Here is a 15043-nt window from a genome sequence, read left to right as displayed (position 1 = left end):
GCTTTGTTGGAATGAATAAACTACTAGTTTTTTGTTTTTGCATTATATAGAGCAATTCAATAATATGAATGTACAATCACAACAAATAGCAAAATGACTTAATGTCTTAAACCATGACATCATACGAACTCATACAGAGACTCATAGTTTCATACATTTCAAATCTGAATCTTTGTTGGATTCATTCATTCGTTCGTTCATTCATTCATTCACTCAACAAATTGAGTGCCATCAATGTCCAGAGGCTCTCCTTGGTCCTGGAGATAGAACAATGAAGAAAGGAGACAAAAAACAATCCCTACCTTTATGGAGCTTACATTCATTAGTATTAGAATGGGGAACACAATGCATCTGGAACAGTGGAACATGGTGTCTATGTTTGCATTTATATAAAGTTAAAAAACATGCCCATTAATATTTTTGGTTGTTTACAGATATAGTTGTGTAGTCAAAATATAAACACATGCCTGGGAATTATAAATACAAACATCAGGAAAATAATTTCTTTGTGGGGTGAAAGGAAATGGGATCAGGGAGAGTTACACAGTAGGCTTCAACTCTCTTTATAATATATTATTTAAAAACAAAAAATTTCTAAAGTAAGATTTGACAAAACTATGTAATAGGCTTAAGGGTGTTTGTTTTATTTTTCTTGAAGTGTCTGTAGGCTTCACAGATTTTATATATTCGTAAAGATAATATTTTAAAAATAGAAAGGCTAAACAACTTTGAGATCGCAGAACTACTACATGGGGAATCTAGGATTTAAATCCAAGTCCATCTGATTTAAATGCCATGTTCTTAATAAGCTGCTATTTATTCACTCAACTCCTGCTTTGAGTATCTTCTATATGAAGGCATTGCACCAGGCCCTGCAGGGGACAATATGATGAATAGGAAATTTTATTGTCCTTCAATGAATCGGTAATCTAGTAATGATGAAGCCCCAGGGGGAGCATTAAATTATCTGGCATATATGTAAAGCCACACCTGCCAGCAGCCACTTGGTATCTAACATTGTTGTATCGTCTTCTCTGCATGAATCCTATCCTCATCACCAAAGAGTTCCATTTCATTTTGAGTTTAACTTCACATTCATAGGTGTGTGGCTTATTCAAATAAGGAGGAATATGGATCCATCAGTCTTCCAGAACAGTCCATCCACACAGAAACCATGATTGTCAGGATTCCCGATGGCAAGACCATGTAGATTGGCTGTGGCAAGCCAAATGAGATGAATCTCTTCACAGTTATTCAAGTTTCTAATTTAAGGGGACATGGCTAATTTTGCCTCAGTTCTATAAATTCTACATGTTCTTAACTCCAGTCTCAAGCAATCAGTTTATTAAAATGATAGAAAATGGCCTCCCTCTCAGAAAGTGATTTGGTAGTGGACCATTTTGAATATTCAAAGCATACTCAACCAGTCTTCATTCCCAAGCCACAGAGCCGGATGTATGTAGGATTACATAAAACATTTCCATTCTGTATGCTCCAGCATTCTCTGTTCTTCTATTGTGTTAAATATGTCCCCAGAAAATAGCGATTGAAAGAAGAGGGGATGGGGGGATGGGACTAAAAGAGGTTGTGAATTGAGTTGAGAATAAAAGGATCTGATGAAAAAAAAAAAAAAAGAAGGATCTGATGATCTGTTTTTAACAATGCCCTGTCTCCTTTGGAGATCTAGCATTCACACATATGCTCTAGTTCTTTGCCAAAATGATATTTGAAAACAAAACACCAATACCGTGATTTAAATGGTTCCATTTAGAGCTAGTTGGGAACAATTTATTTATTTTGCTTTTATGTAAGGCAAAGAAATAAGCCAACCTGGAGCGTGAGGTAATCAGCCAGGATCTGGATAGGATGGTACAAATCTGACAGCCCATTGATGATTGGGATGGATGCTTCTTTAGCCAGAATATCTAGATCTGATTGTTTGTACACTCGAGCCAGCACTGCATCTGTCATGCTAGACAACACACTGCAGGAGACCAAGAAAAGACAATCTAAGTTAATTATGCTTAATAATTCCTTCTTTAAACATGATCTTAAACAGGAATAAGAAATGCTAATAAATTAGAATTGTTACAAAGTTATAGCTACTTAACATGACAGATTTTAAAGCTAATATTATGGCACCTGGGGGGCTCAGTCAGTTAAGCATCTGCCTTTGGCTAAGGTCATGATCCCAGGGTCCTGAGATCCAACCCCACCTTAGGCTCTCCGCTCACTGGGGAGTCTGCTTGTCCCTATCCCTCTGCCCCTCCCACTGTTCATGTTCTCTCTCTCATACTACCTCTTTCTCTCTCAAATAAATAAATAAAATCTAAAAAAAAAAAAAGCTAATATTAAACATGTAGCCATTATAGGAGCCAGATGTTCCACTGATCTCATCCAGTGACCACTGATTTTACTGTTTTTTACAGGGGTAAGAAGTCAATTGTGGGCCTAGCAAGTTATGACAATGAATTATAATTGATAAGGGACAGTTGGTAAAGTTAAAAGGAACAAGACCAAAACAAGGTATAGAGTGACATTAATGGTCTGGCATGTGGCTCATTTTCTTTGATGTCATCCCACAGACATATATACATTTTCAATGTAAAATTGAAAGTACATGCGTGGCAGCCATGAATGTTGCACACACAGGTTGCCGCACAAGAAAGAACCTTCTGGGAGGAGTCCCATTAGCCGACAACCCCCAGCTGCTGCCCTTTGGGGATACACTGTAGTGTTTCCACTAAGGCCACACTCCCCCCATATTATATTCCCAGCCAATGGCTGAGCAGAGTGGGGGCACCAGAGTTGAGTTAGTCTGCCTGACATGGGACTGCTCCAATGGGCAGTCTTTGCTCTGAGGTTCCCCATTGTCCTGGCCAAGACTTTCTCAGACCTCTGCTGTAGTCTCAGGTTCTTTTTACCCTACTCCTTCCTCCCTCTTCTTCCTTCAATACGGTAGGACCTGCACTGTGGTCTGAAGGCTTTCCCTGCCTGCTTCTGCTTCCTCCTTCCTTCATTCTTCACAGTTGTTTCCCCCATCAATCTCTTGCAAGTCTAATTTCATTTTGGAGTCTGCTTCTGCATGAACTTGAATGACACAATCCACAATAAACTTCTGTAGGGGCTGAGCCTTAGAAGGCATTCAACCCTTGTCCCTGCACCCTACATAGCTATCAGCATCTCTGAAAAAAGACAGAAAGTGTTCGGCATGGTAAACACAAAAATCCACTAAAAAGGCAAGGCAAACCAAATAAGGGCCATGAATTCGAATAGCACAGAGAAAGGTGAATGTTATTATTCTCATTTCATAGCTGAAGGACCTAAGACACAAAGAGGTTAAGTAACTTGCCCCAGACCACACAGCTAAGTAAGTTGGAGGAGCTCATATTCAAACCAAAGTCAATTTAAGTCAAAACTCCATGTTCTTGGGGCCCCTAGGTGGCTCAGTTGGTTGAGTGACTCTTGCTTTCCCCTCAGGTCATGATCTCAGGGTCATGAGATTGAGCCCTGTGTCAGGCTTTCTGCTCCACAGGGAGTCTGCTTGAAGATTTTCTCCCTCTGACCTCTTCCCCACTTGTTTCTCTCCCTTTCTCTCTCTCTAATAAATAAATCAATCTACCAAGAGTATAAGAGTGTTCACCTTTCTCCACATCCTCGCCAACATTTGTTGTTCCTAGGGAGGCAAAACTGAATGGGAAGAAATCAGAGAGGGAGACAACAATGAAAGACTCTGAACTCAGGGAAACAAACAGGATTGCAGAAGGGAGGGGGGTGGGGGAATGGAGTAACCCGGTGATGGGTATTAAGGAGAGCTAGTGATGTGATGAACACTGGGTATTATACCCAACTGATGAATCATTGAACAGTATATCAAAAACTAATGATGTACTATATGTTGGCTAATTAAACTTAATAAAAATAAAAATAATTTTTTTAAAAATAAATAAATCTTTTAAAAAGTCCATGTTCTTACTGTTAAAACACATTTCCTCAACTTTGCATGTGTAAATATCGGGAAAGAAAGCCTGGGATCCATATTTTAATTTTTTTCCATGCATCAGAGTGATGGTGTTTCCTCAGCTAAAGCTTCAGCCTTACAAAACTAGCAAGGGTGGCCTTTGGTTTAAAATCTCATTTTCTTATTATTTAAAGGGAAACCTCTACAATAGAGGCTTCTAACCATTTCAGTTTTAAAGAATCTTTTTTTAATGACAAAAGAATTTCGAAAGCCACTCATAGTAGTAGTTAGAGTAAATATAATTATGATTATAAAGTACCCATTGGGGTTCTTGTTCTGATTCTGTAACTTACGAGCTGTGTGACCTTGGAAATGTTATTTAATTTCTCTGTGACTTAGTTTCTTCATCTCTAAAACAACAACAGTAATATCTATCCTATTGAGTTGTGAGGATTACATGAGATTACCTATTTAAAGGGAATAGTATGATGTCTTATTCATAGTAAGAGATCAGTAAGTAGTAGATATTATTACCATGTCAAAAGAAATTCCAACTCAACAAAAAAACCCCAAAGAATCCAATTTAAAAATGGGCAAAGGACCTGAATAGACATTTTTCTAAAGACATACAGATGGCCAAAAGACACATGAAAAGATGCTCAGCATCACTCATCATTAGGGAAATGCAAAAAATAAAAACCACAATGAGGTATCAATTTACGCCCATTCAAATGGCTAAAATCAAAACCAAACACACCAACTTAAGAAAGAAAGAGAGAGAAAGAGAGAGAGAAAAGGAAAAAAGAAAGGGAAAGAGAGAGGAAGGGAGAGAGGAAGGATGGATGAATTTCAGAATCACAGGCCCCACTCAAATTTACCGAATCAGAAGCTGCATTTTAATAAGGTTTCCAGGTGATTAATTTGTATATTAAAGTTTGAGATCCCTAATAGAGACAGAATTGAGGCCACTAAAGTTTTAAAAGTACCATCCATTCATTTCTTAGAACCCTAACCTGGCAAAAGAAAAAAAAAAAATCAAGAAATGGCAGCCCACAAAAATAGGATTTTGTCCCTAATCTCTGGCAGAGAGTGCTTTCTAGCTCAATTGAAGGAAAAAGGCATCTCAAATCCTAAGAAATGAATAATCCACTCCATTAAGGCCTCCCTTGTTAGAATAACCAGGTGCCCTGAGCCATCTGATGACCTATGGCAATGGTTCCCAAACTTTGGTGTGTATCAGAACTAAATAAAGAACTAATAAACTACAGAGCCCCAAGCTCCTGAAATAGGGGGGAAATCTGGGTCTTTGTAGTATTACCAGGTTTCCCAGGTAACTCAGATGACCTTACAAATGTTGAGAACCACTGTCCTAAGGCATAAGCTTTATGTTAAAAGAATTTTAAATCTTCTTCCTTTCTTCAAGATCTTAATAAAAATTCCCTCCCCAGTACAGATATACTGATGCTTCATGGTATGGAATGCAGGCTTTTAACTCTATCATGATGAAGTCACTTAGATGGAGGTAGATATCCCACTAAGGTTTATAACTGTAATCACTTATCAGTTCCCTATTTCAGAAGAATTGGTTAATTTTATGATACCTAAAATCCTGAGAGAGAGAGGTGGAGGAGTGTTTGACTGGAAAGGACTTCTTTAAATATGCATCACTTCCTAAACTGTGTACAAATAGGATTTAAAAAAAAAAACAATCTGGATTAACCATTGCAGTTGACCTTATTTTACCTATATTGTAGCTTTTCAAATAATTTTAGTGAGCTAGAACCATAGGTCTCCAGCCTCTTAAGGTTTTTTTTTTAAGATCTTATTTATTTATTTGACAGACAGAGATCACAAGTAGACAGAGAGGCAGGCAGATAGAGGGGGAAGCAGGCTCCCTGCTGAGCAGAGAGCCCAAAGGGATTGTGACTTGAGCTGAAGGCAGAGGCTTTAATCTATTGAGCCACCAAGGCGCCCTTCCAACCTCTTAAGGTTTCAAGAATTTTACAATGTATTGTTCAGTTTTGCTAGATTTAGTGTGTGTTATATATAAATGTTATCTTAACCTCATAGATGAGGAAACCAAGGCCTTGCAAACTGAAGTAATTAGAGCAAGGTTAGAAAGAATGAAGAATGATGAAGCTGAAAGAGGGAGACGTGAGGGGAACAGCTGGAGAAGTCAATGCCCTATGGACATGAAGATTTCAAGATGATTGAAAAAGGGCAATTGTGGTTCCCTCCCTTGAACAATTCCAAGAGCTCTCAAAGCAAAACATCCAAAAGACAAACATGCATTTACTTGACCTGTTTATAATGTGAAGTTGATGCCTCAGGAACCTATATGGTAGAATCTTATGGGAGAGTACCTAGCCTGCTTTACTGAGATTGCCCAACACCTCCTAGGACAGAGGTTCTTGACCTTGGCTGCCCATTAGGATCACCTATGGAGCTGTAAAAATCCTGAAGCCATATTCTGCCCTTTGGAAAGTTAAAGCAGAGATATGGTGGAAGATTCACATCGATATTTTTAAAGCTTACCAAGTTATTCCAATATGAAGACAACAAGACTGAGAACGGTTGTTCTCAAAAATAGAAAGAGGAGGTGGGAAGAGAGTGGGATCTTCTGCTGTGGGATGGAACAATGGAGAGGCAGAAAGTCTCAGTAGTCTCAGAATCCTATAGTATAAGAAAAATAAGAGCTAAAAACATGATATGCTATACTGGAAAGAACAAGATCTTATACACTTATAAAAGAGGCATTTTGGGGGTGCCTGGGTGGCTCAGTTGGTTGAGTGGCTGACTCTTTATTTTGGGTCAGGTCATGATCTTGGGGTTGTGAGATCAAGCCCTGCCTCTGGCTCCACACATAGTGTGGAATCTGCTTGAGATTCTCTCTCTTTCTCCCCCTCCCCCCAACTTGCTCTCTTTCTCTCTAAACAAATAAATGGATAAAATCTTTAAAAAAAAAAAAAAAGAGGTATTTCTTTTCTTTTCAGCTCAGTCACTACCAGGAACAGTCCAATGGCAGCTGCAATAGCTATAATCTTTTCCCTTTCAGCACTTATAAGTATCCCTAGTGCCCAGAATTTGGTCTTAATATTGTTCTATTAAAAAGAAGAAGAAGAAGAGTGGCACCTGGGTGGCTCAGTCCTTAAGTGTCTGCCTTCAGCTCAGGTCGTGATCCCAGGGTCCTGGGCTCCAGCGCCGAATCAGGCTCCTCGCTCAGCAGGAAACCTGCTTCTCCCTCTCCCACTCCCCCTGCTTCTGTTCCCTCTCTCACTGTATCTCTATCTCTGTCAAATAAATACACGAAATCTTTTTTTAAAAAGAAGGGGGAAAGAGAAACTATTACAGGATAGTTGATTCCATGTCCTTGGGCTGGACAAAATCAGTACAGGTCTATAACACCCTGTGGTTTCCAGGAAACAAAAGCGATTTTAAAATGGCAGAGGCAGAAAAATAAATAAATAAATAAATAAATAAATAAATAAATAAATAAATAAAATGGCAGAGGCGGTGCTAAAAGGAAAAAAAAAAATCAACTTGAAGAAGCTCCCATTTGTCAAGTTGTGGTCACTTATAGTACCAAAAATCATCAAATAAAATAATTTGTGCCTCTAAAAGTCCATCATGCTAATAAAGAGTTAATGCAAAGAAAATGTACAAAAACATAATTGTAGCATCAGTGAAGAATGGCTATTACCATGTACATTTGAATTTATTTACTAAGTAAGAAAGTATTTGTATATATCTACATATACAGATAGATCTTTTGTGGGTTATTGTTAAGTATAATTTCTCTTTTTTATTATGTTCAGTTAGCCACTGTATAGTACATCATGAGTTTTTGATGTAGTGTTCAATGATTCATTAGTATATTTCTGTTTATAAAGCATAGATACATACCATTTATAATGTGTGTAAATTACAAAGAATTACATTAACTTAGAAGCCAAATTCCTAGAAATGGTAGAAACCATAACACAAATGGGCAGATGCCGTCACCATTTGTGGTTTTATAGAAAGTGAAGTAGAAAAGGAGTCTAGCAGTTAACTAGCACCAGTTGCCATATACAATTTCCAATTAGAAAGATGACATGACCATTTATTCCAAAATAACTTAGCTAACGGTCCTGAAGAAGAATCTAAATTTTTAGCCTCACGTTCCTGCCTCCCTGGGAATAAAACTTCTTGATGACCTGACTAATTATAAAACAATGTCATTAAGAAAGGCATATATTTTAAAATATCCAAACCAGGCCAGGTTAATATATCATGAAGACATTACAGTGGGTCTGCCAGAGATGAAAAACAAAGAAAATAAAACTTAAAAGATACCTTATCTTTTAATTTCTGTAAAAAGTCAGAATCTATATGAAAAAAAACTAAAATCAGGGTCCTATGGTATATGCAGTTATGCCCCCCACCCAAACATGCCCATGTCCGGTACTCAAAACCTGTGATTAAGTTACCTTAGATAGCAAAAGGAATTTTGTAGATAGGATTAATTAAGGATCTTGAGACAGAAAGATTATCCTGGGGCGGGCCCAATGTAATTACAAGGGTCCTCCTAAGAGAGAGGCAAGAGATCAGGAAAGAGAGAAGATGCTAGCTTCTTGAAGAGGGAGGAAGGCTGGAAAGGGTGAGGACTTGGATTCTCCCCTGGAGCCTCCAAAAGGAACACAACGCTGTGGACTCATTTTAGACATCTGACCTCCGGAAGTGTAAGATAATAAATTTGTGTTGTTTGAAATCACAGTGTATGGTAATTTGTTAAGGCACCAATAGGAAACCAATATAGATCCATGATAAAAAGTGAAAGTGATGTGCTAAAAATATATTCAGCCTAGTGGCCAGCCATGTGAGTTTAGTTCATCTTGACCTTAGCAACCATTGCCACAACCCAACCAAAACTGAGTGTTCAGCAATCCACTTAACCTGCATTCCTAGCCTCCTGAGATGCTCTTTTTTTTTTCCCCCTTTCCGGTTTGGTAGAATTACAGAGGTAAGTTCTGAAAAGGTATCAAAGTAGTCTTTTGTAGAATTCCTGACAAACCAGCAATGTAGAGAAGTTTCAATTCCAAGGCCATAAAAGATAAGAATAAAAGTAGGGTTAGGAATGTAGAGCAACATCTATGATATTAATAGCATGGTGCCCAGTTCTGTTGTTCAAATATTAATCAGCTCTGTAATCAATGGGCTATTTTTTATGTATCTTTTCCTTTTTCAAAATGTTTAGAGCATCCAGGGAAATCCAAAACACTAGGCTTGTGATTAAGTTAAATGTTTAAGAGCATTTGATTTAAGTTTGCAATCTGTTTAAATGGTTGAGGAGACTTGTTTTGTTCAGTTAATATGTATTTGACTTATTGGTTAAGTAGTATGTGACTGTTTAAAGCAGTTGTTCTGAAACTTGAACACACATCAGAATCACCAGGTGGGCTTGTTGAAATGCAGTCAGTTGGGTTTCTGATTCAGTAAGTGTGGGTTGGGTCCCCAAAGAACTTGCATTTCCAACAAACTCCCAGGTACAGCTTATTCTGCTGGCTTGGGGACCACACTTTGAGAACCACCAAGGAATGTTAGCTATTTTATGTTTAAAGGAATGCTAAGTGCTTGATAAATTCATAAGATTAATATTTCGGGATGTCAACAAAGTACAAAAAATAGGGTTTATGGCTTTAGGCTCAGAAAACCCCTTTGATTTGCATTAATCCAGTGGTTAATGATGCAAAATATGTCTTCATGGGCTTTCTGGCTATTTCTTTATCTGCTTGAGAGAAAGGCCTATTGAAATTCATTTACCCCTGGCGATTCACAGACCTGTACCCCTGGGGCTAATAAAACATTATATGTTTATAAAAAAATTAAAAAATTATTTAAAAAAAGCCCCTTGGAGATTAAAGCATCTATGGGCAAAAGGGAGTATGATGAAACTTGATAGAAAATGCCACTTTGATCCTTCTACCACAGAAGCTGAAGATGAATTAATGATAGAAGGGGAAAAGGAACAGTTTCCAGGTTGTTTTCACACTGGAATCACTTATGGAAACAAAGATATTAAAGACCTTTAGTTACTTGTTCTATTTTTTAGTTAATAATGCTGCTTTCTACTTAATGTTTTAAAGTTGCCATAAATCATAAAGAAATTACCACTCTTATTTTTCTTCTTCCAGGTTACTAAAGATCTTTAAAGAACAAAACAAAACAAAATAACCTTTTCACTGGAAACAATGGCAAAGCTGTAACTAGAGCTGGACTTACAGAGCCATTAACAGTAATTTGAGCTTTCTATGCCTCTCCATCAATTTAAAACCCCAGCTTTAAGTATTGTAAGAGCCGAGTTATATGTGCTACAAATGAAAGGCTGAGAAGTTAAAATACTCTCTCTAGCTCTATAATGACTTGATTTTTGTCAGTTTTCATTTCCATTGAATATATAGAATTCTGTTCACCATCTGGTGGATTCCTGCAGCTTTGTAGACAATCTTGGGCCTCTGTCACTGATGGTAACAAAACAGCTTTTACAAAATCCAAATTACCCAAATTTAAAGTTTCTCACGTGCATCAGTTTCCTCTGGATGTTTGATGGCCAATATTAGGGTTTGGAAAAAATAATCCATAAGTTAAAACATTTATTCAACTTGATTTTACTTGAATGTTTAAAATGTGGTTTATTCCCCCTATACTTATCCCCATCACTTCTTCTCCTAGGAAAAGAGGACTAGGACTTTAAATGGAGAGATGGTTCAGGAGATAAAATATTAACATTCATTATTTTAGGATGATGGCAGTATTGGTGGTTCTGTCTATATTTTTATAACTCTTTTAGTATTGTCTACGAAAAAGATGATTACTGTAATAACCAGGAAAAAAACACCTCATACCTTTCAAAAAAAGAACATTTGTTCCAAACACTATTTTGAAAGTAATTGAGAATAAATTAAGGCTTCTTAGAGCAATGGCTAATTTGTGGCTTTGGTAAGTAAAGAAATGTACAGGATGAGCCTGGAACATTTTGCCATATCGAAAAGCAAGGGAGTTATTAAATCCTGAGAGAGTTAGGTCAAAACGACCCAGTAGCCAACTTGAGGACAGATCGCACTGGCCAAATAATTTGAGCAACAATAGGAATAATAACTGCAATGAATTGAAGCCTTTGAATATGTTAAAATACATGAGTTTATAGAGACATGAAAGAACAGAAGAACATTGACAAGAGTCATAACGACCAATTTCAAGTTAATGTAGAAGAGAACTCTCAGGCAGTTTGTATAAACTCTCATCAGAACAGTCAGACTGCATAAAAATGAAACAAGATTGCACGGTATATAGCATACCCTGATGGCGGATATTTTCATGCAAACTCAAAAGAAACTCTAAAGAAACGGTGTGGAGGAGGCATGAAAAGGATGGATGATCTAAATAACCCATAAAGACCTTTCCAACCTTGAATTTTCATGGTTCGTCGATATTTTATCCTTTGGTATAAGATCAGAACTTTTTTAGGAATTAATTAAAACCCCCAGAAAACCAAACCAAACCAAAACAAAACAATACCATAAGCAAAGTTCCCATGGCCTCAGGAAAGCCCCTGAAGAGTCTTTGTGGTTGGGTGAACAGACGTCAAAACAAAACAACCAACAAAACAGAAAAGAAAACACCAGGAGTGTCCTGGGCCAGATCTTACGAGCAAGCGTGGATATTGGTGAGATGGACAATCATACAATAATCCTGATGCTGTTAGAAGTTGAGTTGTTCCTAAACTTACTGGAACGTGGTGAATGTGTTGCAAAAGCCAAAGGCGAACAGAACTTGTATTCTCATGGGGTCCTGCCCCACATTCTTCCTTTTGTCATTATCCTGCCTTGAATCAGACTGTGTGCCCCCTAAATTCCAGTTTGTTATCAGTGACACCTCCAGTCAATGGAATAGCTGACTGGCAAGCAATGGGAGGAATTTTTGGCTGTGCATAATGCCACAGAGAAATCTATAATTCTTAAAAATGGATAGTCCCTATTTTTATTTTTTATTGAAGCAGGCCAAGGCCTTAGAGGAGGTATAGATTTTCTCCCCAATGTAAATTGGCCAAGGAATAAACTGGTTAACTGAGTCCCCCTCCAGGAGGGAGAATATTCCAGTGCTCTGTTATCTCTACCCAGGTTATAATTTTAGTTATATCAATATAAGAATAATGAGGACATAAAATAATACCTTTAACAAACCCAGATGGGCTCCTCTCAAATGGGCTGGTGTTGGAAGAAATCCAGGGATGCTGAATAATTGCTACATGCAATTTATTCATGAAAGCTTTTATAATGGCCAGATTGCTTTGACTTAGGTATTAGTGCCTAGTTTTGAGGACCTTGGGGATAAATGGGTAGGGCATGATGGCATTGAGAATGACCTCCTCAAAATGTGTCATAGGAATTTCAGCCTTGGGTCACTGTAAGCTGACTAGGAGACCACGGTGATGTCTCAAATTAAATCAGAGCTTTCCTGAGATTGAATCAGGCCATAACTTGGTTCAATCAATATTACTTGAATTTACTCTGTGTGCCTGTCCTTTATAAGCATTATCTCATTCATCCTCATGTAATTCATTGAGATAAGTGTTTGTATCTCCACTTTACAGCTGAGGAACCTGACTCAGAAGCAACTAGTCCAGTGTGGTATGAGTTGTGACTTCAACCCAACCCCAACCCTGTTTCAAAGCCCCTGCAATTTCCACTGTGGCAAACTGCCTCTATACTATGAAGAGTCATAGTTCATGTTGTGAAGGACTGAATTTTGTTACCATTTACCCAAGGACATACAACGGCCATGCCTGCTAGCTTTTTGGTGATCTCTGTAAAGATTCATGGAGATATCATATTTTCCATCTATAGATACATCAATTTATTAGTACCCAATTCGGTGTAATATTTTAGAACATTTTAGTAAGAAATCTAAGAAAGATTGCCTTTTTCAGTCTTAATATCACTCATATAAATACCTTCAATAAGAGTTTTCCAGCTTTTTAAAAACATTCCTTTCAACATGGCAGTGGTTCACTCCATCTCTTGAGGACTGTGTCCCATCCACAAATCCCTCTGTAACTTCTATTATTTGAGCTGTCAGAATGACAAGGATTTGAAACCTTTCCATGCTGTTGCAGGGGCATGTGGATGTGTGATTGTGTAGTGGGTTGAATGGTGTCCCCTAAATTCATATCCACTTGGAAACTCAAAATGTGACCTTGTTTGGAAATAGGGTCTTCATAGAAGTAATGAGTTAAGATGAGGTCATACTGGAATAGGGTGGGCCTTACATCCAATAACCAATGTCCTCATAAAAAGGGGAGGGGATACAGACATACAGAGAAGATGCCCAGTTGAACATGGAGGCAGAATTTGGAGGGATGTAGCTACAAGCCAAGGAACACCAAGGATTGCCAAAAGCCTTCAGAAGCTAGGCAAGGCAAGGAAGGGTTCTACCCAGAGCCTTCAGACACAGCATGTCTTTGCTGACACCTTGATTTTGGACTTCTAACCTCCAGAACTGTGAGCAAATAAATAATCTCTATTGTTTTAAGCCACCAAGTTTGTGGTCATTTGTATGGCAGCCCTAAGAAACGAATACAGTGGTTTCTGCTGATTTTCTTTTCTACTAGTTTTACATTGGTGAAACACGTTTTAGCAATCTCCACCATAAGTAAATTACACCTATAGGGAAAGTAGTTAGAGTAGAACAAGATTACGCTGGTTTTCTATGGAGCCTTTCATACACATCGTTCCTGAAGCTGCATCACTAGGTGCTGTATGAAAGCGAAAATGAGGGTAAAGCTATTATGCCCCTTTCAATTGTGGACTCAGAGCATTAGGCACCAACAAGCCGTCATCATGGAAGACGCAGAAAGCCTTGAACCTGGAGAGATAATGTCCTACTGCCGTGGTGAAGTTCCATCCAATTTTAAACTTCCAAGGAATCCATGATCTCAGTCATGCTAAGGTGTCACTTCTGGTGTTATGTCTAAAAGGATAAGGCCAGAGTGAAGGCAAAAATAGACTGCCCAACTCTTAACCCCAGTAGAGTACCAGAGAAGTGACAAAATCTGAAAACACCCTCAAGTCTGAAGCAAATTTAAATGAAAGAATATGTATTTTGTGTGTCTTGTGATATGTTAGGGGATGGAAAAGAATTACTAAGAGAGATTTTTCAAAAGAGGGAAGTGAGCGATGATTAATTCTGTCTATTGGGAGCTTGGCCCCATAGGGATCCACACTGAACTGAGGAAACAGTTCGAGTCTTGAGGCTGTCCTTCAATGGGTACAATATATACTCCCTTACCAGTTAGAGTGTATCTGGGTGAAGGACATTTAGCAAAATCCATAAGAGATGAGAGCCCAGTGGTGCAAAACATGAGTTAACACAGCAGTCCTGAGATGGCTGTCTTTGAAATGCCCACTTACAGGGTTGGCCCTTGGCTGGCATCTGGGAACTTGGACTTTTGGAGGGTTTCCACCATTCTTGGATATAGTAAGGATGGCTCACTGCCTAAATTGTATAAACACTATGGATTATACCGAACACTTCCCTTCCTTCTGGGATTCTAGAATTTGAGTTTGCTGAGGGTGCCCATGTCACCAGCTGTCAATAAAAGTCTTGGGCACTGTGTCTCTAACAAGCTTTCCTGATAGACAACATTTAGCATGTGTTAACACAACTCATTGCTGGGGGGGAATTAAGCATGTTCTATGTGGCTCTACAGGGAGAGGACCCTTGGAAGCTTGTGCCTGGTCTCCCCTGGACTTGGCCCCATGTACATTTTCCCTTTGCTGCTTTTGTTTTATATGTTTTTGTTTGTTTGTTTTTGTTTTTGTTTTGTTTTGTAATGGATCTTAGTCATTAGTATGACCATATGTTGTGTCCTATGAATGAGTCCTCCTAATGAATTCTTTTTTTTAATTTATTTATTTGACAGACAGATCACAAGTAGGCAGAGAGGCAGGCAGAGAGAGAAGGGAGGAAGCAGGCTCCCTGTTGAGCAGAGAGCCCGATGCGGGGCTCGATCCCAGGACGCTAGGATCATGACCTGAGCCGAAG

The 15043-nt window shown here is 38.4% G+C and overlaps 1 protein-coding gene across 1 annotated transcript in view; it reads right to left on the bottom strand.

The window, feature by feature from the left end:
• OTC (ornithine transcarbamylase) overlaps window positions 1–15043 on the bottom strand; it is a 61259-nt gene that overhangs the window by 19036 nt on the left and 27180 nt on the right. The window contains exon 5 of the mRNA XM_080794925.1: window positions 1831–1984. Within this exon, the coding sequence (XP_080651051.1) occupies window positions 1831–1984 (154 nt within the window). The remainder of the gene's footprint in view (window positions 1–1830; window positions 1985–15043) is intronic.

Source organism: Martes martes (genome assembly GCF_963455335.1).
Source record: "Martes martes genome assembly, chromosome: X".
NCBI lineage: Eukaryota > Metazoa > Chordata > Mammalia > Carnivora > Mustelidae > Martes > Martes martes.
The sequence above is the reverse complement of the archived record's forward strand: the minus strand, read 5'-3'. Positions and strand labels throughout refer to the sequence as shown.